The sequence below is a fragment of the Lissotriton helveticus genome, chromosome 7 (assembly GCF_964261635.1).
Source record: "Lissotriton helveticus chromosome 7, aLisHel1.1, whole genome shotgun sequence".
NCBI lineage: Eukaryota > Metazoa > Chordata > Amphibia > Caudata > Salamandridae > Lissotriton > Lissotriton helveticus.
The window spans coordinates 669,969,480-669,993,556 of record NC_136068.1 but is presented as its reverse complement, the minus strand read 5'-3'; the positions used below and the strand labels follow the sequence as shown (position 1 = coordinate 669,993,556).

The window sequence follows — 24,077 nt, the reverse complement described above, 5'->3', positions numbered from 1 at the left end:
GCCAGTTGGCCTAGGGGGGCTGGTATATGGATAGGGTGCAAGGTCCTAATGTGATTATATGCTCTAAATGTGGTGCTAGAAAATGTAATGCGTTTAGTATGTGTTACGCACCCTGTGTTTGATACCTCTAGATATGGTTTAGGCTTAAGAGGTTGTTTTACCTATTTAGGTTTGTGTTAGTGAGATTTTACTACACTGTGATTTAGGCCCCTAAATGTGAGTTATACTTAGAAGGTAGGGTCTAATGTGTTTAGACTAAGTGAGAGATTGCATAATTTGTTTATGCTGGTGAGGTTGGCGCAGGATATAATTCGTGCTTGATGTGACTGCGCATAATGTAAAGTTATGTTACAGGTTGAGGTGGAGTACAGTGATTACCAGTGGCTACTGGTTGTAGGTTTATGATCTATTTTTACTTGTACCAATTTATGCTAAGTGTTGATCCTGACAGTGGCCCACGTGGCCCTGTCCTTTGTAAATAATCCCTTGTGAATATTGCCCGTGCCAGTTGGCACAATGTATATTGTGTGATTGCTATCTAATGTGTTTTGAGAATACAAAGGCTATTTTTATATAACCTTGTGTGGAGTTCCTTTTGTAGTGTGCCTGGGATGTTGTTGCTGTGTGCATGCGCAAATGCTTTACACATTGCCTCCGGGATAAGCCTGACTGCTCGTGCCATGCTACCAAGGGGGTGAGCAGGGGTTATCTTTGGCATGTAACTCCCTTCCCCTGACTAGAGTGGTGGTTTCTGCCTGGCTTTGGCGCAAGCCTTAGCCAACCGGAAATCCCAGTTTTAACAGGTGATTTCATCTTGCTTCGTTCATTAAAATCATTCACATGTTAGGCTAACACAAGCTTATTTTCATTAACTTGATACACAACCATATACAGCATAGATAATGATAAATGTATGGTTGCCAAGTGGCCTTATATCAATGGTTATAAAAGCCAGGTATAGTGTTTGCATGATGGGTCATGTAGGCCCGTGTGTGAGTTTGTGCATGATCACAATTTCCCATTGTAGATGGCCCTACAATTAAGGTCGAGCCTCCAAAACCTGTTGTAAACGCTTTGTGGGCTTACATTGCATCCATTGCTTTTAATTTGTTACTTGGATTGTCCTTCCAAAATGCTTACTTCCTCTTTGTTCCTCCTTTTTGTCTTTTGCTTCGTCCCATGGAGCAGGGACCAAGTACTGTATCTTTATGCTTTGCTTTATATGTTTGTTTGGGGACTATTTGTTTTTGGGTTCCTGCTTGTGTTACTGTTTGCTTGTGTTCAGCTTCGGTGCCCGTATTTTAATGCACAATTCGTCCCTAAACCGCCTTCCATATCACTACATGCTCCTCCAACTCCCTCTTGTGCCTGGTGCTCCCTTATTCATCCCTCATCCCTCTGTTCTAATTCTGGTGATCTTGGACTACTGCTCCCAGGCTGCATCACATCGATAAATGAAAAGCCCTCACTGGAACTCTGTGTTGCTGATGACATTTGTGGTGTTGGCATTTGGTGAGTGCTTGCCAATCCATTGCAAGGTTCACAGAACTTTCAGGACAGTTGACTTAGTAGCAACTCAGTTTGTGTAATACCTGTCCATTTCTTTGTTCCGAGTTGTTGATGGAAACACTGTTGTAAAACTTCACAGTAAAAAATAAAGCTTTCACAAAGAACACTAATACAGAGAACTTTATAGGGGAATGCAAAAGCGAGATGGATGATCCCGATTGAGGCAGGTGGACCACACTGAATGCAGTGTCAGATTTTGTAGAGTTGTGTTTCTGCCTCATTCAGTACACACAAACTTCTAACTTTCAAGGGCTTGGAGGCCTGCTTTCTGCTAGTTGGGATCATAAGGCTTGCGTAACTGGACTGTAGATGTTTTTCTGCTCAGGGATTGGGTTGCAGCGCGTAAAGCAAAACACAGAAGAAGGATGAGCTTCCGTCTCATGTTAAGCCTCTCCACCCTGCAAGTTTTAGCTACTATTTCTTTCAGGAACTGGAGATGCCTCACCCCCGATCTGAGTCTCAATAAACATCACCCTTTCACTTTCACATATGTTATCTTTTTTAAAGAGAAGCAACCATGCAGGGTTGGCGTACTTCTCGCAACATCCGCTCTCCTTCCCATGACTCAAATAAATGATGTTGAAATTGTGCTGTTCATCATTACAGAGCATTTTATCAGCAATACCTTTATTTTAAAAATCAAGCGAAATGAACTATAGGCAGGGCCATTGGAATTATGCAGTTTTGCACAGCAGCATTTCAGGATAATTATGGATTTGCCCCATAATACATCATACAATGCATAATTTGCAGATTGTAACAAAAACGTTTGCTTCAAGCTGAAACTGGTCAAACGTTGCTATCAATGCAGTGACACGTGCAGCTGTGCAGTGGAAGTTACTTCACAAAGGTTGGCTGTTCGCTTGTCAGTTGCTTATTGTTGTGTATAGGTGTTACCCTGGTACTAATGAGGTGAAACCTTTTTCTCAGACAGTGTTGGCACAAGTAAAAATAACAAACTGATGAAGTAATACTATCAGAAAATGTACAGCATTACGCAACATAATTTGCGTTTTCTCGCTGCATAATATAGTCAACGTGTTGCATAATTTGGCTCTACACTGCCTCATAATTCCAATAACCCTGATGGCAGGCTCTAATAATTGTTAGCCATGTGAAGAGTACTCTTTGTGCCTAATGAATAACAGGTTGCTTATGTGAGAATATGGCGATTTTAACCCAATACTACTGACTTCGATCTCTGAAGCTGAATCACTGGACAGGATATACTCACAAAGCATGACTTCAGCACAGACTCAAGAGTGTGATTTCTGTATAGTTAAAAGTTTTATCTTTGATACCAACACTTGTAAAAAGGTAATTTGTTTAATCACTGCGCAAGAAAGTCGGAGCACCAGCCATTATGAGTAGCCTAGCAGTAGCTCTCTTGTCAGAATTGTTGCCTGGAGTTCGGGAAGGCTGTTGAGAGCTTCACAACGCAGTGGTTGTGCTTGGTTCCAGTTGCAGAAACATGCTTTCTGGTACACCATGAGGCCAGCGCTCGGGACAGTAGAACGGAAGAGAGTGTCATCTTTCATTGTATAGATGCCGCCCTATTTGCTAATGCAGTATCTGCAATTCATGAGATTGCCCTGATGCGCTTGTGATCTGTTGCAGGCTGGAACCAATAGTTATAAGAACCATGTTTTCAAACCGTCCCACATTTGCATAGTTGTTTTTTTATCCCTCCCACCCTCCTTCGCTGCTTTCAATTTCCCTCATTCCCCATCGCTGCCTTTAGTTCTCGCCCACCCTCTCGTAAAATCAAACATTCACCTTCAGTCAAGAGATCTGGGTTAAATCCATTGTTCTTTTGCTTACCATGCCACCCCAGTTTAGACTCAGCATATACAAATCAGTCTTTGACCCGTCTCCTCATGGGAACAGTCCAACCCGAGCTGCTAAGCCAGGCCGTCCCTGCACCGGCAACAAGCATCCTGGGACTGATTTAAGGGAAAACCCCCTCATCAGCTAGGCTAGCTTGACTCCAGTGGCATGGTGAGCCCGGGACCAATGTCTGGGAATACCTGGCGCACTTGGTCCATAAAAGAAAAAGACACACAAATGATGGACAGAATGAGGAGCAAATCAAACATCCACCCCAGTCAAGAGATCTGGGTTAAATCCATTGTTCTTTTCCTCACCTTGCTACCCCAGTTTAGACACAGTTATATGCAAATCAGTCTCGACACTGCTCCCTCATGGGAACAGTCCAGCCCATACTCACCATGCCACTGGATTCAAACTATTCTAGCTAATGAGGGGTGATACCCCTAACCCGGTCCCAGGATGCTTGTTTCCGGTCCAGGGAGGACCTGGCCTAGCAGTTCAGGATCGACTGTTACCATAGAGAGCAGGGTCAAGTATGATTTGCATAGGGCTGGATCTGAACTGAAATGGCATGGTGTGGAAAAAAACGATGGAATTGGCCCAGATCTCTGTACTGGGGGTGAATGTTTAACATTGTGCAGTATTCTGTCCATCATTTGTTCTTTTTACCCCGGAAAAAGAAGCATGCGGCAAAGGCAAGCATGCGTTCCTGGATCTGACTGCATGACCCAGTGTGTAGCAATTGTATAGCTATTAAATCCCTGGCAGCACAGCTCCAAGTTAATATGCTGCATGGCTAACCACTTTTACGGTCCCAAAGGCGAGACCTCTTGGCAATGCCAATGTTTGTTTTCTTATGTGATCTCTTCTGTGCCTCCCAAAAATCATGTTTGGAGACACCGCATCCCTTAATAAACATTTGTCCTACTCGCCCAACTTCCAATACGCTTGCTATGCACCATTCCTGTACATCTTAAAACAAGGGTTATTTAAAGCCCTTCCAATTTTTTTAAATCGCCATTTATAGCCAAGGTCATAATAGGAAATATCACTTGATCACCACTTGATCTCCTCTTCTAGTTCACAATGTCTTCTTCTATTTCACTGCTGACTCATCTTTGATGTTTCCGTGCGTCTTTGCTACCTTTGCTGTCCTATAATATTTCACTCTTGTCAGGTCCTTTTCTAACCTCATCTGCCTTCAATATTTCACTCTTTTCATAACCTCACCCTCTTCTTTTATTGGCTGCCTATTACCATATCAGTCTTCTCTCTGATAGTAGAACCAAACTGATGTCACCCACACCATTGCCCAGAGTCGCAAGATATTATACACCTCTTCCAAATATCTAGTTGAGAATCACTTCTCTTGTCACTTGAAGACTGGACTGAGCAGGGATGGCTCCTGCATTTGATTGGTGGAGCGTCACCCCATCAAGAAAAGCCCCAGGCCAGAGTTGAAAAATAAAATGGTAATAAAGTTTATTTATTGTCATTTTATTTTTCAGCACCAACCCGTCCAGAATTGATTGTCAGGATGTGGCGGGGCCAGTGCTGCCGAGGGGCAGTCTGTGGGCTTAAGTTTCAAAAGTGCATGTCCCTTTGGCTGGTGTGTTGCGGCGGTCAGCCAGACATGCACATTTTAAACTTCTTTAACCTAGCTGTCTTAGACAACTGGGTTAGAGAAAGTGCAGGTCTCCAGTGCTCTTGAGAGCACTGAGTGAGGCCACTGCCTCCAATCCTAGCGCTGCTCTCATGCTGGTGAGAGCAGTGCACTGGCATAGCTAGGGGGTGCGGTGGGGGCGGTCCGCCCCAGGCGGCACTATTTTGGGGGCGGCAGCTGTGTGGTACTGGTGGCCAGCCCAGGATTTACTTATTTAACAACAAGGGGTGGTGATGGACAGAGTTTCTGAATTAAGCAGAATACTCTCACCCAGTCAAGAGATCAGGGCTAGATCCAACACCGTTTTTTAGCTCACTGCACCATCCCAGTTCAGAACCTGGCTATATGTAAATTAGTCTGTTCCTGTCCCAGTGCATGATGGGAACAGGGCAAACCAAACTACCAAGCCAATTCTTACACTGGGAAGGAAACAAGCTTCCGGGGACCGGTTTCTGGCATTTCAGCCGTCGTCGGCCCGGCTTGCTTGAATCCTGATGGTGCAATGAGCAAGGGACTCACATCTGAGTATACCCTTCCACGCTTAGGGTGGACAAAATATTTAACAACAAGGGGTGGTGATGGACAGAGTTTCTGAATTAAGCAGAATACTCTCACCCAGTCAAGAGATCAGGGCTAGATCCAACACCGTTTTTTAGATCACTGCACCATCCCAGTTCAGAACCTGGCTATATGTAAATTAGTCTGTTCCTGTCCCAGTGCATGATGGGAACAGGGCAAACCAAACTACCAAGCCAATTCTTACACTGGGAAGGAAACAAGCTTCCGGGGACCGGTTTCTGGCATTTCAGCCGTCGTCGGCCCGGCTTGCTTGAATCCTGATGGTGCAATGAGCAAGGGACTCACATCTGAGTATACCCTTCCACGCTTAGGGTGGACAAAATATTTAACAACAAGGGGTGGTGATGGACAGAGTTTCTGAATTAAGCAGAATACTCTCACCCAGTCAAGAGATCAGGGCTAGATCCAACACCGTTTTTTAGCTCACTGCACCATCCCAGTTCAGAACCTGGCTATATGTAAATTAGTCTGTTCCTGTCCCAGTGCATGATGGGAACAGGGCAAACCAAACTACCAAGCCAATTCTTACACTGGGAAGGAAACAAGCTTCCGGGGACCGGTTTCTGGCATTTCAGCCGTCGTCGGCCCGGCTTGCTTGAATCCTGATGGTGCAATGAGCAAGGGACTCACATCTGAGTATACCCTTCCACGCTTAGGGTGGACAAAATATTTAACAACAAGGGGTGGTGATGGACAGAGTTTCTGAATTAAGCAGAATACTCTCACCCAGTCAAGAGATCAGGGCTAGATCCAACACCGTTTTTTAGCTCACTGCACCATCCCAGTTCAGAACCTGGCTATATGTAAATTAGTCTGTTCCTGTCCCAGTGCATGATGGGAACAGGGCAAACCAAACTACCAAGCCAATTCTTACACTGGGAAGGAAACAAGCTTCCGGGGACCGGTTTCTGGCATTTCAGCCGTCGTCGGCCCGGCTTGCTTGAATCCTGATGGTGCAACGAGCAAGGGACTCACATCTGAGTATACCCTTCCACCCTTCCAGCCCTGATCTTTGGACTGGGTAAGAGTGGTCTGCTTAATTCAGACACTCTGTTCATCACCACCCCCTTTTCTGTATCGTTTTTGGCCACTATGGGTGTGGCAGGGTATACTCAGACATGAGTCCCTTTCTCACTGCTCCATCAGGATTCAAGCAAGCCGGGCCGAAGAGGCTGAAATGCCAGAAACCGGTCCCCGGTAGCTTGTCTCCTTTCTGGTGAAGAATTGGCTTGGTAGTTTGGTCTGCCCTGTTCCCATGATGCACTGGGCCAGGGACAGACTAATTTGCATATAGCCAGGTTCTGAGCTGGGATGGGGCAGTGAGATAAATAACGGTGATGGATCAAGCCCTGATCTTTGGACTGGGTAAGAGTGGTCTGCTTAATTCAGACACTCTGTTCATCACCACCCCCTTTTCTGTATCGTTTTTGGCCACTATAGGTGTGGCAGGGTATACTCAGACATGAGTCCCTTTCTCACTGCTCCATCAGGATTCAAGCAAGCCGGGCCGAAGAGGCTGAAATGCCAGAAACCGGTCCCCGGTAGCTTGTCTCCTTTCTGGTGAAGAATTGGCTTGGTAGTTTGGTCTGCCCTGTTCCCATGATGCACTGGGCCAGGGACAGACTAATTTGCATATAGCCAGGTTCTGAGCTGGGATGGGGCAGTGAGATAAATAACGGTGATGGATCAAGCCCTGATCTTTGGACTGGGTAAGAGTGGTCTGCTTAATTCAGACACTCTGTTCATCACCACCCCCTTTTCTGTATCGTTTTTGGCCACTATAGGTGTGGCAGGGTATACTCAGACATGAGGCCCTTTCTCACTGCTCCATCAGGATTCAAGCAAGCCGGGCCGAAGAGGCTGAAATGCCAGAAACCGGTCCCCGGTAGCTTGTCTCCTTTCTGGTGAAGAATTGGCTTGGTAGTTTGGTCTGCCCTGTTCCCATGATGCACTGGGCCAGGGACAGACTAATTTGCATATAGCCAGGTTCTGAGCTGGGATGGGGCAGTGAGATAAATAACGGTGATGGATCAAGCCCTGATCTTTGGACTGGGTAAGAGTGGTCTGCTTAATTCAGACACTCTGTTCATCACCACCCCCTTTTCTGTATCGTTTTTGGCCACTATAGGTGTGGCAGGGTATACTCAGACATGAGTCCCTTTCTCACTGCTCCATCAGGATTCAAGCAAGCCGGGCCGAAGAGGCTGAAATGCCAGAAACCGGTCCCCGGTAGCTTGTCTCCTTTCTGGTGAAGAATTGGCTTGGTAGTTTGGTCTGCCCTGTTCCCATGATGCACTGGGCCAGGGACAGACTAATTTGCATATAGCCAGGTTCTGAGCTGGGATGGGGCAGTGAGATAAATAACGGTGATGGATCAAGCCCTGATCTTTGGACTGGGTAAGAGTGGTCTGCTTAATTCAGACACTCTGTTCATCACCACCCCCTTTTCTGTATCGTTTTTGGTCACTATAGGTGTGGCAGGGTATACTCAGACATGAGTCCCTTTCTCACTGCTCCATCAGGATTCAAGCAAGCCGGGCCGAAGAGGCTGAAATGCCAGAAACCGGTCCCCGGTAGCTTGTCTCCTTTCTGGTGAAGAATTGGCTTGGTAGTTTGGTCTGCCCTGTTCCCATGATGCACTGGGCCAGGGACAGACTAATTTGCATACAGCCAGGTTCTGAGCTGGGATGGGGCAGTGAGATAAATAACGGTGATGGATCAAGCCCTGATCTTTGGACTGGGTAAGAGTGGTCTGCTTAATTCAGACACTCTGTTCATCACCACCCCCTTTTCTGTATCGTTTTTGGCCACTATAGGTGTGGCAGGGTATACTCAGACATGAGTCCCTTTCTCACTGCTCCATCAGGATTCAAGCAAGCCGGGCCGAAGAGGCTGAAATGCCAGAAACCGGTCCCCGGTAGCTTGTCTCCTTTCTGGTGAAGAATTGGCTTGGTAGTTTGGTCTGCCCTGTTCCCATGATGCACTGGGCCAGGGACAGACTAATTTGCATATAGCCAGGTTCTGAGCTGGGATGGGGCAGTGAGATAAATAACGGTGATGGATCAAGCCCTGATCTTTGGACTGGGTAAGAGTGGTCTGCTTAATTCAGACACTCTGTTCATCACCACCCCCTTTTCTGTATCGTTTTTGGCCACTATAGGTGTGGCAGGGTATACTCAGACATGAGTCCCTTTCTCACTGCTCCATCAGGATTCACGCAAGCCGGGCCGAAGAGGCTGAAATGCCAGAAACCGGTCCCCGGTAGCTTGTCTCCTTTCTGGTGAAGAATTGGCTTGGTAGTTTGGTCTGCCCTGTTCCCATGATGCACTGGGCCAGGGACAGACTAATTTGCATATAGCCAGGTTCTGAGCTGGGATGGGGCAGTGAGATAAATAACGGTGATGGATCAAGCCCTGATCTTTGGACTGGGTAGGAGTGGTCTGCTTAATTCAGACACTCTGTTCATCACCACCCCCTTTTCTGTATCGTTTTTGGCCACTATAGGTGTGGCAGGGTATACTCAGACATGAGGCCCTTTCTCACTGCTCCATCAGGATTCAAGCAAGCCGGGCCGAAGAGGCTGAAATGCCAGAAACCGGTCCCCGGTAGCTTGTCTCCTTTCTGGTGAAGAATTGGCTTGGTAGTTTGGTCTGCCCTTTTCCCATGATGCACTGGGCCAGGGACAGACTAATTTGCATATAGCCAGGTTCTGAGCTGGGATGGGGCAGTGAGATAAATAACGGTGATGGATCAAGCCCTGATCTTTGGACTGGGTAAGAGTGGTCTGCTTAATTCAGACACTCTGTTCATCACCACCCCCTTTTCTGTATCGTTTTTGGCCACTATAGGTGTGGCAGGGTATACTCAGACATGAGTCCCTTTCTCACTGCTCCATCAGGATTCAAGCAAGCCGGGCCGAAGAGGCTGAAATGCCAGAAACCGGTCCCCGGTAGCTTGTCTCCTTTCTGGTGAAGAATTGGCTTGGTAGTTTGGTCTGCCCTGTTCCCATGATGCACTGGGCCAGGGACAGACTAATTTGCATATAGCCAGGTTCTGAGCTGGGATGGGGCAGTGAGATAAATAACGGTGATGGATCAAGCCCTGATCTTTGGACTGGGTAAGAGTGGTCTGCTTAATTCAGACACTCTGTTCATCACCACCCCCTTTTCTGTATCGTTTTTGGCCACTATAGGTGTGGCAGGGTATACTCAGACATGAGTCCCTTTCTCACTGCTCCATCAGGATTCAAGCAAGCCGGGCCGAAGAGGCTGAAATGCCAGAAAACGGTCCCCGGTAGCTTGTCTCCTTTCTGGTGAAGAATTGGCTTGGTAGTTTGGTCTGCCCTGTTCCCATGATGCACTGGGCCAGGGACAGACTAATTTGCATATAGCCAGGTTCTGAGCTGGGATGGGGCAGTGAGATAAATAACGGTGATGGATCAAGCCCTGATCTTTGGACTGGGTAAGAGTGGTCTGCTTAATTCAGACACTCTGTTCATCACCACCCCCTTTTCAGGATTTACTTAGGCACATATTCGAGCAGCATCGCACACGTCACGTGTATGTAAGTGCACTGTGCAAGTTAGGATAGGACTGCACTTGTTCATTCAGTTTCTCTTAAGCTTTCCGATGCCCGACGTTAACTGCAGTGCTTCCAAAAAGTCAAATATCCTCCTATGTTCGCCCCGCCCGTCTCTCTGCTCTCGTCTCCATCCTCGTGTGCTCTGGTATGCGAGGCTCACTCCCAGCGCCGCAATAAGCAAAAATTCACTGTTCAATACATTTTGTGGACTAGCAAGAAGGACCCCAAACATGTCTCACGTGGAAACCGGAAGCACTCCCACAGCCACAGAGGAAAACTGACTGCTGGGTAAATAGAACAGGGAAAGAAAGAAGGAATGTTGGAAGAAAAGGGTGAAAAAAAGGAAGTAGGGATGATGGAGTAGGAGGATGAATGGATATGTGGATGAATGAGTGGGTGAAAGAAGTGGTGAATGATGAAGGATGGACACATGAAAGTATAGAAAAGGGATGGGTGGATGGGTGAGTGCGTGAATGGCTAGGTGGATGGACAAGTGAAAGGATGGCAGAACAAATGGATGAATAGTTGAGTGAATGAATAGGTGGAGGGACAGCTGAAAGGAGGATAGAGTAAAGGGCTGGATGAGTGGGCGAAAGATTTGTGAATGCCAGTCATAGTGGATGGATGATGAATGGATGGCAGGGTGAATAGATGGGTGGCAAAGTGAATGAATGTATGGATGGATGGCAGATTGGATGGATGGCAAAGTAAATGAATGGATGCGTGGCAGCGTGAATGGATTAAAGGCAAAGTGACTGAATGCATGATTGGTTAGCAGAGTGGATGGATTGATGAATGAATGGCAGGATGGATGGCAGAGTGGATAAATGGATGGATGGATGAGCAGATGAATGGAAGAATGGATGGATGGTGGAGGGGATTGATGCATGGCAGAGTGGATGAATGGGTGGTTGAATAGCAGAGTGGGTGGATTGATGGATGAATGAATGGCAAAGTGGATGGGTGGTTGAATGAATAGATAGAAGAGTTGATGAATGGATGGGTGGCAGAGTGGATGGATGGTGAATGGATGGCAGAGTGGATGGCAGAGAGGGTGAATGACAGAGTGGATTGATGGATGGATGGAAGAGAGGATAGGAGGATGGATGGATGGCAGAGTAGGATGATGGATGGCTGAGTGGATAAATGGAAGAGTTAATGAATTGATGAAAGGATGTCAGTTGGTCGATGAATGGCAGAGGTGATGGTAAGATAAAGGAGTGGAGGATGGATGCAGAGAGAATGGATGGCAGAGTGAATAGATCAATGGGTGGCAGAGTGGATGGTTGGTTTCTAGACTGTATGGATGGGCAGATGGATGGCATAATAGATGGATGGCAAATTGGATGGATGGATAGATAGATAAATGGATAGAATGGGGAAATATTGAATGATGGATGAAAGAATGAATGGATGACAGAATCTAAAGGTGAAATAGAGGATGCCAGTAGGTGGATGGAAGGGTGAAAGAATGACTAGATAGATGCATGGATGGAAGAGATAATGAAGCTGTTCTATTGCTATAGCTTTGCTTATGTTTCTAAATACTGTTGTTATTTGGTAGAGTGTGGGTGTAGAGTGTGACCTATGTGGGCGTTGTTTTTAGTGTTGTGCTTGATGTCTAGCGGGTGGTTTTACTGCTGTGGTCTTGTAGCAGCAGTTCAGTATGGAGAGGTGTAAGAGGAGGAAGGGAAGGAAGGGATACATTTACTTATGCATTTAGTTACCATTTTAGTGCTGGTGGGACTTCATCAACTTAGACTTGACCTTCGAGGTTTGCTCTAGGCTTACGCCGCAGTTTCACACCCTTTCTTATGCAATGGAGTAGAGAGTTGCGTCGTAACTTAAACCCTGCCAATCCACCCCTGCTGCTCGCCAGAATTTTTCCCCAGATCCACCCTCCCCGCCGCTACCTGCCATGGGCGGCAATCTGGGGGATAGTCCCGGGCGCCAGAAGCTCTAGCTACACCTCTGGATTAGCGTCAGGATTGGTTAGGGGAGTTGCCTGGGTCCTGTGTTGTAGAATGCCGGAAGAACAAAGGAGGACATCGTGTCGCGTAGGAAGGTGTCTGGTTTTTTGTGTGTTCTTTTTTTGCCACCTGACACCGCCCGCCATCCTCTGTAAATGCCACCCGCCACTGTGACTGATTATAGGCCCCTATCTATAACCAATATCTTTTGCTCGTAATGTCAGTGACTGGATTGAAGAATGTTCCTTTTACTCGTCTGAGCAATGACGTGTGTACATTTAGTGAAACGCACACACGTGTAAATGTGCTGGCCTGTCAGATCTTTCACGGTTTGTTCGTTGGGAGACGTGCCTTTTCTCTGAACACTTAGGAACTCGCCGGTAATTTTCTTTATATTGGGGCAAATGTGTCATAAAAAATGATCTTTTGCTGTTTGCTAGCAATGCTATGCGACATTTGGGAAGTAAGAGGTTCGAAATACAAATGTTGGAGAATCCAGTGAGAGTAACAAGTTACAAGTAGGCCCAGTTTAGAAAAAATATTCAATTTTTCTTCTGGTACAAATAGCAGGTACAGATAAAATTACATGTAGACTATTTTAAAAATAGTGCACATAATGAGAAACAAAATAATGTATTTACAGTTTCTAGAAAACATTCACAGTGGAACAAGGTTTTATACTACACTGTTTAGAACCATATCACAAAAACTTTTTGCAATTTCCTAAATTTATCAGATTGAAAAATTCCATAAGAAAGCAGAATATTACCAAAGATGAATCTGGTATAATTTTGCTGCGAAAATCATGGAATTACGTATTGTGGCGTAATGGGATAATGTATGGAATTTCATTTTCAAAGCATAACGCAATTTTTTGAAAATAACGCAAGGTATGCTGGTGTAAATGAAATGTCACCAGGGCCTAGTTTCCATGAATTATTCCAACGTTTTATTCCTTGCCTAATTTCCATCAGGATTTCCCTATGCTGCCCAAAGAGAGGTTTGGTTTGTGCTTCGTGCCTGGCTGTCGGACGTGCTGCAGGTGGAATGTTTGCAGATAGCCTGCAGCTCTATTAGAGGTGGTGTACTTTGCAAATTTCTTCTGTTCGGCTTTTGTTGTACATGCAAGGCAAAGAAATAAATGGCGACCAGTGTACCTGGAAAAATGTTTGCATGTGCATTTACTTGAAGGTCTGTTTATCATATCAGAATAACGAACACGATAAGAGTGCAACATGTGCTTCTGCATTGAATGGTTATTTCTCCTTCTGGTTTTCGAAAGATATACCTCCCCATGTTGCCCCTTCTGAGCCTTTGACTTTCGTATTTGAAGGTGTAGTGGTATTTTTTTTTATATATTAACACTTAGCTGAGCAATATTAGATGTGGGGTCAGCAGTACCGTCACTTTTTGTGGTCAAAAACATGTGACTGCAAAAATAGGTTTGGAATGTACAAATCCAGTTTTAGGAGTCAGTAACATTTTATCAACTCCTGAAATGAGATTGTAATGGGATCATTATTCTGTATTTGGTAGAGGTGCGTTTCGGGTGTCCTTTCCAAATCCTAAATCAATATCCAATGTATCAATGGATTATAACTGGAATTTCTTTCTGTTGTAAACCAATAAAAAAATTGCTGACCCGCAAGTTAGGTGGAAACCCATTCCCAAAGGAGAAAAGAAAAGTGGTCTTTTTGGGAGGCTATCTCTTTCTACCACCTCGCCCTGAAATTGTTTAAAACATTTTTTAAACACAGTGCTGATTGCTTGAAGGAGAATGCAGTGATAATCCCTTATTTAAAAGCAATGACAGACATAGTGGCTGGCTGACTCTTGCAGGCCACCATTCATATCATTCCCAAAGGACTGAGTCGCAATTTGCGACCTACTTCATGGATATTAATGAGGTAGGTTGGACTGTAACTCACTCCGATTTTGAATTTTCACTTGTTAGTGCATAGATTACTTCGCAAGATTCCACAGTGGTCGCAAAAATACTGATTGCAAATTACGTGTTTTTGTGACCAGGGTAATCTAAATCTGGCCCCTAGTTTCTTTTGTGTGTACTTGCCTTCTTTTCCAGTTCTTTTATTCTGAAGGGCCTGCTCTTTGCAAAAGAATACACGGTGTGTGTTTGCTCCTGGTCTGGGGTGGCAGAGTGGGCTAAAGAACGGTGATGGATTAAACCCAGATCTGTTGACTGGGTGTGAGTGTTTGATTGGTTCAGATGCTCCGTCCATCACCACCCCCTTTTGTACCGCTTTGTTCGCCATAAGTTGGCAGGATATGCTCAGACGTGAGCCCCTTGCTCACTTTGCCACTGGATTCAAGCAAGCCTGGCTGAAGACGGCTGTAATGCCAGAAACCGGTCCTAGGAAGCTTGAATCCTGTCCAGGGAAGGCATGGCTTGGCAGTTCGGGCTGGACTGATCCCATGAGGCACAGGGTCAGACTGATTTGGATATGGCCATGTCTGAACTGGGGTGGCAGAGTGGGCTAAAGAACGGTGATGGATTAAACCCAGATCTGTTGACTGGGTGTGAGTGTTTGATTGGTTCAGATGCTCCGTCTATCACCACCCCCTTTTGTACCGCTTTGCACCCTGGTCAGCAGCTTTTGTGGTGTCGGGGCAAAATATTCTTGAGGGGGGCCCTGTTGTACTGCCCCACTGGCCTCTCAGAAAAATATCGCACTACCATTGAGCCCTATATTAACTTACCCTTCTGAACTGGACCTGTTTCTTTAAGTGCCACAATTCCGGCTGTGTTTTACATTTACAAAGTGCAACATCGGTGTTTAGGATTTACGTCTAAGACCAAAACTAATTTGCAGGGAGAAGAGGTTCCCTTGAAAAATATATATTAAAGACCTGATCATGAAGGCCAAGGGGTTTCTATGAAGTTTATGGTTGGGGTCCAGCAGGAAGACTTTCATACCTGCCAATGGACTTCTAAACCTGTGTGAAACCTTCAGCCGATTCTGGCTTTGTACCGTAGCACTTTTCATTGTGGCACCTGTAGCTTTACTCATAAGTGCTGCCCCCAAAAATCCTAGAAACCAAAGCATTGTGGGGAAAAAGTCAAAGTTGTCAGATATTCTGCATGACAATGGGTGGACCAGGCAGTTATGATCCTTGCAAGTACAGAAAATGAGGCTTCTTTTAATATTTGAATTAATGAGCTTTCCCAACCAACACATGGTCCCACATTTTACTAAGTATGTGCTGCGCTCGAGTGGTGCAAAACAGTTTAGCGCTGTGCAAGCATACCTTTACAATGGTAAGCAAACCAATGCTATCTGTTGGGCCATGCTGTGAAACATTAGCAAATATAGGCCAGAGAAGTCAGCCAGCAAGCCCAAGGAAGTTATGTGGGAGAACCCCGTTAAACAGAACAATCATCTCACCCGAAATTATTAGAATCAAAAGTGACAGAAAGAGACCGGAGAAGTTGGAGAAGAACTGCAATACTATCTGATACCTCTGTAATGATGTTGGGGCAAATTTCTTCTCGATGCAGGCCCTAAAGATACATTTCTTTAATGGAAAAACCTATGCTTGACAGATGTGGATATAAGATTCTGCTGCCCACACCTTCTCTGCAGTCCAATAACTGGGTGTGAAGGTCACATTTCTGAGCCCTCCAAGAATGTATGTTCTTCAACTAGGTAGTCAATGTCTACATGGCACCGTTGTGGCCTGGCATCTGATTGTACTACAAAGTAGCAACTGGATGCTGCTCCTATAGAATGTTGACTGGAAGGTACAACTGAACTAAGCTGGAAGGTTGAGTCCATGATAATGCTCTAATATCTGAGATTTTCTTCTCTTCTCCTTTTAGGTCAGATCTCTCTATGTAGTCCGAATATAGAATGGCGTCATGGAGGTGTCTTGTAGTATGACTGGAGGGTGGCATGATATTCTATTGACTCACTGTTATTATTATTTATTATGGAATTTTATAAAGCGCCTGGTTACGCGCCCCGGCGTGTCCCCGCGCTGAGAGAGAAGTATGAAGTGGCCAGAACAGGGAGATTACATCAATACTGAGCGGAAGAGGTGGGTTTTAAGAGCTCTGCGGAACTTGGCCTCAGAAGGTTCGAGGCGCAGCTCCATCGGAAGCATATTCCAGCTCTTGGCTGCGAGTAGCCTGAAGGATCTGCCCCCCATTCGGGCTTTATGAATTTTGGGGACAACTACTAGTCCGGTGCCATAGGATCTGAGCATCCGTTCCGGTCTGTAAGGAGTGATAAGGCAGTGTAGGGGATAGGGCGCCTTGCCCCCGATGATGCGGTGACACATACATAGTGCTTTAAAGGTAATCCTTTCTTTGACCGGAAGCCAGTGTAGGGACTTCAGAGCAGCTCTAGAGGCCGTTCTCCTAGGGAACCTCAGCACCAGCCGGGCTGTGGCATTTTGGAGTACCTGGAGACGATTGAGGCTTCTAGCTGTTATTCCCAGATAGAGGAGGTTGGAGTAATCAAGTCTTGATGTAACCAAGGCATGCACCAGAGTCTGCCTGGCACCCACAGGAAGTAGGTCCAGGATCTTCCGTAGACTCTTGAGTATACCGAAGCACATCCCAACTACACAATCTATCTGGGGAGCAAATGACAGGTCAGAGTCAAACATCACCCCAAGATTTTTCGCCTGTTGACAGGGCACTGGAGTGGAGCCCATGCATGCAGGCCACCATGCCGAGGACCACATATCCGAACCACCTCCCACCACGAGCACTTCGGTTTTGGACCCATTCAGCTTCAGGCAGTTGTTAGACATCCAGGATGCATGCTCCTGCATGCAAGCACTGAAGCTGACTGCCGCAACATCAGGTGCCCGTGACAGCGAGATGACCAGCTGTGTGTCATCGGCATATGACACTAGTTGGATGCCATGACTTTCCACAATGGTGGCTACAGGGGAAGCATAAAGGTTAAACAGGGTGGGGCTCAGGGCAGAGCCCTGAGGAACCCATTGATCAAGATTGAACATACGCTGCTTTTTCCATTCTCCTGTTAGGTCAGTGCTGCTACTATTGCATATGATTTGTGTATTTTCCTAACTTCACACTATCTGTCTGCTACCACTGTGTAATGTTAGCAGAGTTGTAGTTTTGTAGTGTACTGGCAGCATAGTATAACTGTAACATGGTAGCAGATAAGTGCTGCGTTAGTACTGTTGTAGCATGGGAGTAGGGTGGTACTGCTCCACTTGGGATGCGGGGCGATGTTATTCCATTTTTTGAAGCTTTCCTTAATTATGATGCTATTGTTCGGTTGGTACCTGTGGTATGGAGAGAGGTTGGTGCTGCTATAAAAGGGAGTAGCTAGAATATTAAAATAACTACCACTTTAAACCAAGCCAGTAAACCTGACCTCTCTTGGAAAAGTTCCATTCACATTTTCTTCCTGCTTCCAATCATCAATCCATCCATACTCTCTCTCTGCCATCCGTCCATCCATCTTTTCTTCCTTTCACCTTTGCATCCACTCACTCACCTAAATATAGATTCTTCAGTCATCCATCCTTTCACCACTTCATATATTCATTTATCTTTTCACCCATCAATATATCCCTGTTTCTATTCATTTTCAACCCATCAATCCTTTCTCTCTTCCTCCCTCCATCTTTTCACATATCTATATTATTTTTCATCCACTCATGCTTTCACTTATTGGTCTTTTCAGTCTACAATACACTTGTCCGCGTTTCCTCTAATCTTCCTTTCACTCTGCCATCCATCCTTTTACCCTTGCATTCTGTCCATCGTTTCAACATTCCATCCATTCATTCATCCTTCCGTCCTTTCAACTTTCCTTCCTTCTTTGCTTTTCTGTTTTCCTCCTTTGTTTCACCCTTCCTCTCTTTCTTTATTTCCCTTTTGAATGCATCTACTCATCTCTTTTCTCCCCCTCCTTATTCTTGCATTATTTGTATCTCTCTAGCTTACTCTATACATGTCTCTATCTCTCTGTTTAATTCCTATTTTCTTTTCACTGTGCATATCAGCCCAAGGATCACAGTCCTCTGACATAATATTTCCTAATAGTTATTTATGAACATTTGTCTGCAAGCCTGCAGACACCTGAGGACCGTAAATTACCAATTAATGACTAAGAGGAAGTGAATTATCCAGCCCATGGGGCCAAGTGGCACCTCCGCTTAAGCTGCTGGAGCGGGGGTTTAGTGCGCCGCTGCTGCTAATGTTTACACTGTTGTGTTGCTGATGTAGTGGGTGGGAAGGTAGACCTACTGCAGTATTGTGACAGAGCAACACTCTATCGTCTGAACGTTTCTCGTCCCCCCTGTCACTTCAGTGCTCTCTGCCTCATACTGCAGCAATATGGCTGCCGCTTTGCTCTCAGCTCACACTCAATGGTCAGATCTTTCGTCTGTGTTGCTGGTATTGCTCTGTTATGGTGTCAGAGATGATCTCCATGAGTTTGACATTTCTCTGCCTTCTCTTGTCGTTGCAGCCCGAATGAGGGATTAGGGGTGGCCCAGAGAGGTGTCCTCATTTTCTTCCTGTCTGCAGTGATCCTTATGGCGATCCTGGGAAATCTGCTGGTGATGGTCGCGGTGTGCCGGGACCGGCAACTCAGGTGAGGACATCATGGTGTTCGGGTATGGAGGGAGCCTGAGACTCTTATGGGTTATTGTTCTTTGTTCTAGTATGACTCTGAAAACAAGAGCTGTGCCCCTTTGTTTTACTTCCTAATGAGAGGCTTACATCCCAAGCAGAAATCTGACCTTGGAGAGGGGAATGTACCACAGAGAGACACCTACTTTCCACAAGCAGCCTAGCCTCAAAGAGGAACCTGCAAAGAGAGACATGCCATCAATGCAATGACAATCCTGCTCCCCAGAGAGAGAGGCTTGCACAACAAAAAGAAGCCTGAACCTGGACTCCAGAGAGGGACCTGCCCCCGCCCTTAAGAATGCCAACAACAAAAATCTGGGATTATCAAACGCATCCTAGAATAAAGCCCAAATGGTTATCGCTCAAGCCAGTGTTCTGTCCCCTAGCACCGGAGCAATGAGTTATATCAACAGCACTTTTTGGTAAAATGTTTTGCATATGTGTGCATGTGTATGAATCACATGTATGAGCATGAATGTGTGTCATATTGTGAAGCTGGTGTCTGGGTCCTGGCTAACTGTGGTGCAGTTTCCACCTCTACAGTGTTCCCTTTTTCTCTGCAGTGTACACTAATGAAGTGTTCTCCATGTACTCTGCCGGGTTCCCTACCCCATGTACTGTTCCCTCCTTCTCTGCAATGTTCCCCGCCCTTAAGTAGTTACATGATTTCTAAAGCCTTCCAACCTTCTCAGTAGTGTAGTTCTACTTTAACATTGTTTCACTCTCACCCTGTTCCCTCCACATCTGCAGTGCTCTCTTCACTTCACTTCTGCAGTGTTCTCTCCATCTCTGCAGTATTCCATCCCTGTAGTTTTTCCTCCACCTATGCAGTGTTATCTCAACCTCTGCAGTGTTCGGGCCACCTCTGCAGTGTTCGATCCATCTCTGCAGTGTTCCCTCCACCTCTGAAGTGTTCGATCCATCTCTGCAGTGTTCCTTCCACCTCTGCAGTGTTCAATCCATCTCTGCAGTGTTCCTTCCATCTCTGCAGTGTTCTCTCCACCTCCACGGTGTTCTCTGCACCTCTGCAGTGTCCCCTCCACCACTGCAATGTTTGATCCATCTCTGCAGTGTTTGATCCATCTCGGCAGTGTTCCCTCCACCTCTGCAGTGTTCTCTCCACCCCCACAGTGTTCTCTGCACCTCTTCAGTGTTCAATCCATCTCTGCAGTGTCCGATCCATCTCTGCAGTGTTCCTTCCACCTCTGCTGTGCTCGATCCATCTCTGCAGTGCTTGATCCATCTCTGCAGTGTTCCCTCCACCTCTGCAGTGTTCGATCCATCTCTGCAGTGTTCACTCCACATTCACAGTGTTAGAGCCATCTCTGCAGTGTTCCCTCCATCTCTGCAGTGTTCTCTCTACCCCCACAGTGTTCTCTGCACCTCTGCAGTGTTCAATCCATCTCTGCGGTGTTCGATCCATCTCTGCAGTGCTCCCTTCACCTTTGCACTGATCAATCCATCTCTGCAGTGTTCACCCCATCTCTGCAGTGTTGTCTTCACCTCCAACAGTGTTCTCTGCCCCTCTGCAGTGTTTGACCCATCTGTCCAGTGTTTGATCCATCTCTGCAGTGTTCTCACCACCTCTGCAGTGTTTGATCCATCTATGCAGTGTTCACTTCACATCTGCAGTGTTCGATCCTTCTCTGCAGTGTTCCCTCCACCTCTGCAGTGTTTGATCCATCTCTGGAGTGTTCCCACCACCTCTGTAGTGTCCCCGTCCATCTACCCAGTGTTCTCTGCACCTCTGCAGTGTTCGATCCATCTCTGCAGTGTTCTTTCCACCTCTGCATTGTTCGATCCATCTCTGCAGTGTTTGGTCCATCTCTGCAGTGTCCCCTCCACCTCTGCAGTGTTCAACCCATCTCTGAAGTGTTGCCTCCACATCTGCAGTGTTTGATCCATCTCTGCAGTGGCCCTTCCACCCCTGCAGTGTTCTCACCACCTCTGCAGTGTTCTCTCCACCTCCACAGTGTTCTCTGCACATCTGCAGTGTCCACCTCCACCTCTGCAGTGTTCGATCCATCTATGCTGTGCTCCCTCCACCTCTGCATTATTCGATCCCTCACTACAGTGTTCCCTCCACCTCTGCAGTGTTCTCTCCACCTCCACAGTGTTCTCTGCACCTCTGCAGTGTCCCCCTCCACCTCTGCAGTGTTTGATCCATCACTGCAGTGCTCCCTCCACCTCTGCAGTGTTCGATCCATCTCTACAGTGTTCCCTCCACCTCTGCAGTGTTTTCTCCGCCTCCACAGTGTCCCCTCCACCTCTGCAGTGTTTGATCCATCTCTGCAGTGTTTGGTCCATCTCTGCAGTGTTCCCTCCACCTCTGCAGTGTTCCCTCCACCTCTGCAGTTTTCGATCCATCTCTGCAGTGTTCCTTCCACCCCTGCAGTGTTATCTCCACCTCTGCAGTGTTCAAGCCACCTCCACAGTGTTCTCTGCACCTCTGCAGTGTCCCCTCCACCTCTGCAGTGTTTGATCTATCTCTGCAGTGTTTGGTCCATCTCTGCAGTGTCCCCTCCACCTCTGCAGCATTTGATCCATCTCTGCAGTGTTTGGTCCAGCTCTGCAGTGTTCCCTCCACGTCTGCAGTGTTCGATCCATCTTTGCAGTTTTACCTTCACCTCTGCAGTGTTCTCTCCACCTCCGTAGTGTTCGCTGCACCTCTGCTGTGTTCTCTACACCTCTGCAGTGTACTCTCCACCTCCGCAGTGTTCTCTGCACCTCTGCAGTGTACTCTCAGCCTCTGCAGTGTTCAATCCATCTCTGCAGTGTCCCCTACACCTCTGCAGTGTTTGATCCATCTCTGCAGTGTTCCCCCCACCTCTGCATTGTTCGATCCATCTCTGCAGTGTTCCCCCCACCTCTGCATTGTTCGATCATCTCTGCAGTGTTCCCTCCACCTCTGCAGGGTTCGATCCATCTCTGCAGTGTTCCCTCCACCTCTGCATTGTTCGATCCATCTCTGCAGTGTTCCCCCACCTCTGCATTGTTCGATCCATCTCTGCAGTGTTCCCCCTACCTCTGCATTGTTCGATCATCTCTGCAGTGTTTGCTCCACATCTGCAGTGTTTTATCCATTTCTGCAGTGTTCCCTCCACCTTTGCAGTGTTCTTTCCACCTCTACCTTGTTCTCTGCACCTCTGCAGTGTTTGGTCCTCTCTGCAGTGTTCCCTCCACATCTGCAGTGTTTGGTCCATCTCTGCAGTTTCCCCTCCACCTCTGCAGTGTTCTGTCCACCTCCGCAGTGTTCTCTGCACCTCTGCAGTGTCCCCTCCACCTCTGCAGTGTTTGATCCATCGCTGCAGTGCTCCCTCCACCTCTGCAGTGTTCTCTCCACCTCCGCAGTGTTCCCTGCACCTTTTCAGTGTCCCCTCCACCTCTGCAACATTCGATCCATCTCTGCAGTGTTTGATCCATCTCTGCAGTGTTTGGTCCATCTCTGCAGTGTTCCCTCCACGTCTGCAGTATTCGATCCATCTCTGCCATTTTCCCTGCACCTCTGCAGTGTTCTCTCCACCTCCGCAGTGTTCTCTACACCTCTGCAGTGTCCTCTGCACCTCTGCAGTGTTCCCTTCACCTCCGCATTGTTCTCTGCACCTCTGCAGTGTTTGGTCCATCTCTGCAGTGTTCCCTCCACCTCTGCAGTGTTCAATCCATCTCTGCAGTGTCCCCTCCACCTCTGCAGTGTTTGATCCATCTCTGCAGTGTTTGATCCATCTCTGCAGTGTTCCCCCCACCTCTGCATTGTTCGATCATCTCTGCAGTGTTCCCTCCACCTCTGCATTGTCGATGCATCTCTGCAGTGTTCCCCCACCTCTGCATTGTTCGATCCATCTCTGCAGTGTTCCCCCCACCTCTGCATTGTTCGATTCATCTCTGCAGTGTTCCCCCTACCTCTGCATTGTTTGATCCACCTCTGCATTGTTCGATCCTTCTCTGCAGTGTTCCCCCACCTCTGCATTGTTCAATCATCACTGCAGTGTCCCCCCCCTGCAGTGTTTGTTCCATCTCTGCAGTGTTCCCTCCACCTCTGCATTGTTCGATCAATCTCTGCAGTGTTCCCTCCACCTCTGCATTGTTTGATCCATCTCTGCAGTGTTCCCCCCTACCTCTGCATTGTTCGATCATCTCTGCAGTGTTCCCTCCACACCTGCAGTGTTTTATCCATTTCTACAGTGTTCCCTCCACCTCTGCAGCGTTCTTTCCACCTCTACCCTGTTCTCTGCACCTCTGCAGTGTTTGGTCCATCTCTGCAGTGTTCCCTCAACCTCTGCAGTGTTTAGTCCATCTCTGCAGTGTACCCTCCACCTTTGCAGTGTTCTCTCCACCTCCGCAGTGTTCTCTGCACCTCTGCAGTGTCCCCTCCACCTCTGCAGTGTTTAATCCAGCGCTGCAGTGCTCCCTCCACCTCTGCTGTGTTCTCTCCATCTCCACAGTGTTCCCTGCACCTCTGCAGTGTTCCCTCCATCTCTGCAGTGTTCTCTGCACCTTTTCAGTGTCCCCTCCACCTCTGCAACATCCGATCCATCTCTGTAGTGTTCGATCCATCTCTGCAGTGTTTGGTCCATCTCTGCAGTGTTCCCTCCACGTATGCAGTGTTCGATCCATCTCTGCAGTTTTCCCTGCACCTCTGCAGCGTTCTCTCCACCTCCGCAGTGTTCTCTGCACCTCTGCAGTGTTCTCTCCACCTCCGCAGTGTTCTCTGCACCTCTGCAGTGTTTGGTCCATCTCTGCAGTGTTCCCTCCACATCTGCAGTGTTCAATCCATCTCTGCAGTGACCCCTCCACCTCTGCAGTGTTTGATCCATCTCTGCAGCGTTTGATCTATCCCTGCAGTGTTCCCCCACCTCTGCATTCTTCGATCCATCTCTGCAGTGTCCCCCCACCTCTGCAATGTTCGATCATCTCTGCAGTGTTCCCTCCACCTCGGCATTGTTCAATCCATCTCTACAGTGTTCCCCCCACCTCTGCATTGTTCGATCCATCTCTGCAGTGTTCCCCCACCTCTGCATTGTTCGATCATCTCTGCAGTGTTCCCTCCACCTCTGCAGTGTTCGATCCATCTCTGCAGTGTTCCCTCCACCTCTGCATTGTTCGATCCATCTCTGCAGTGTTCCCCCCCGGCAGCATTGTTCGATCCACCTCTGCATTGTTCGATCCATCTCTGCAGTGTTCCCCCCACCTCTGCATTGTTCGATCATCTCTGCAGTGTTCCCTCCACCTCTGCAGTGTTCGATCCATT

The 24,077-nt window shown here is 47.2% G+C and overlaps 1 protein-coding gene across 1 annotated transcript in view; it reads left to right on the top strand.

The window, feature by feature from the left end:
- HTR4 (5-hydroxytryptamine receptor 4) overlaps nt 1–24,077 on the top strand; it is a 569,808-nt gene that overhangs the window by 269,631 nt on the left and 276,100 nt on the right. The window contains exon 2 of the mRNA XM_078652966.1: nt 18,666–18,791. Coding sequence (XP_078509092.1) covers nt 18,666–18,791 — 126 coding nt within the window. The remainder of the gene's footprint in view (nt 1–18,665; nt 18,792–24,077) is intronic.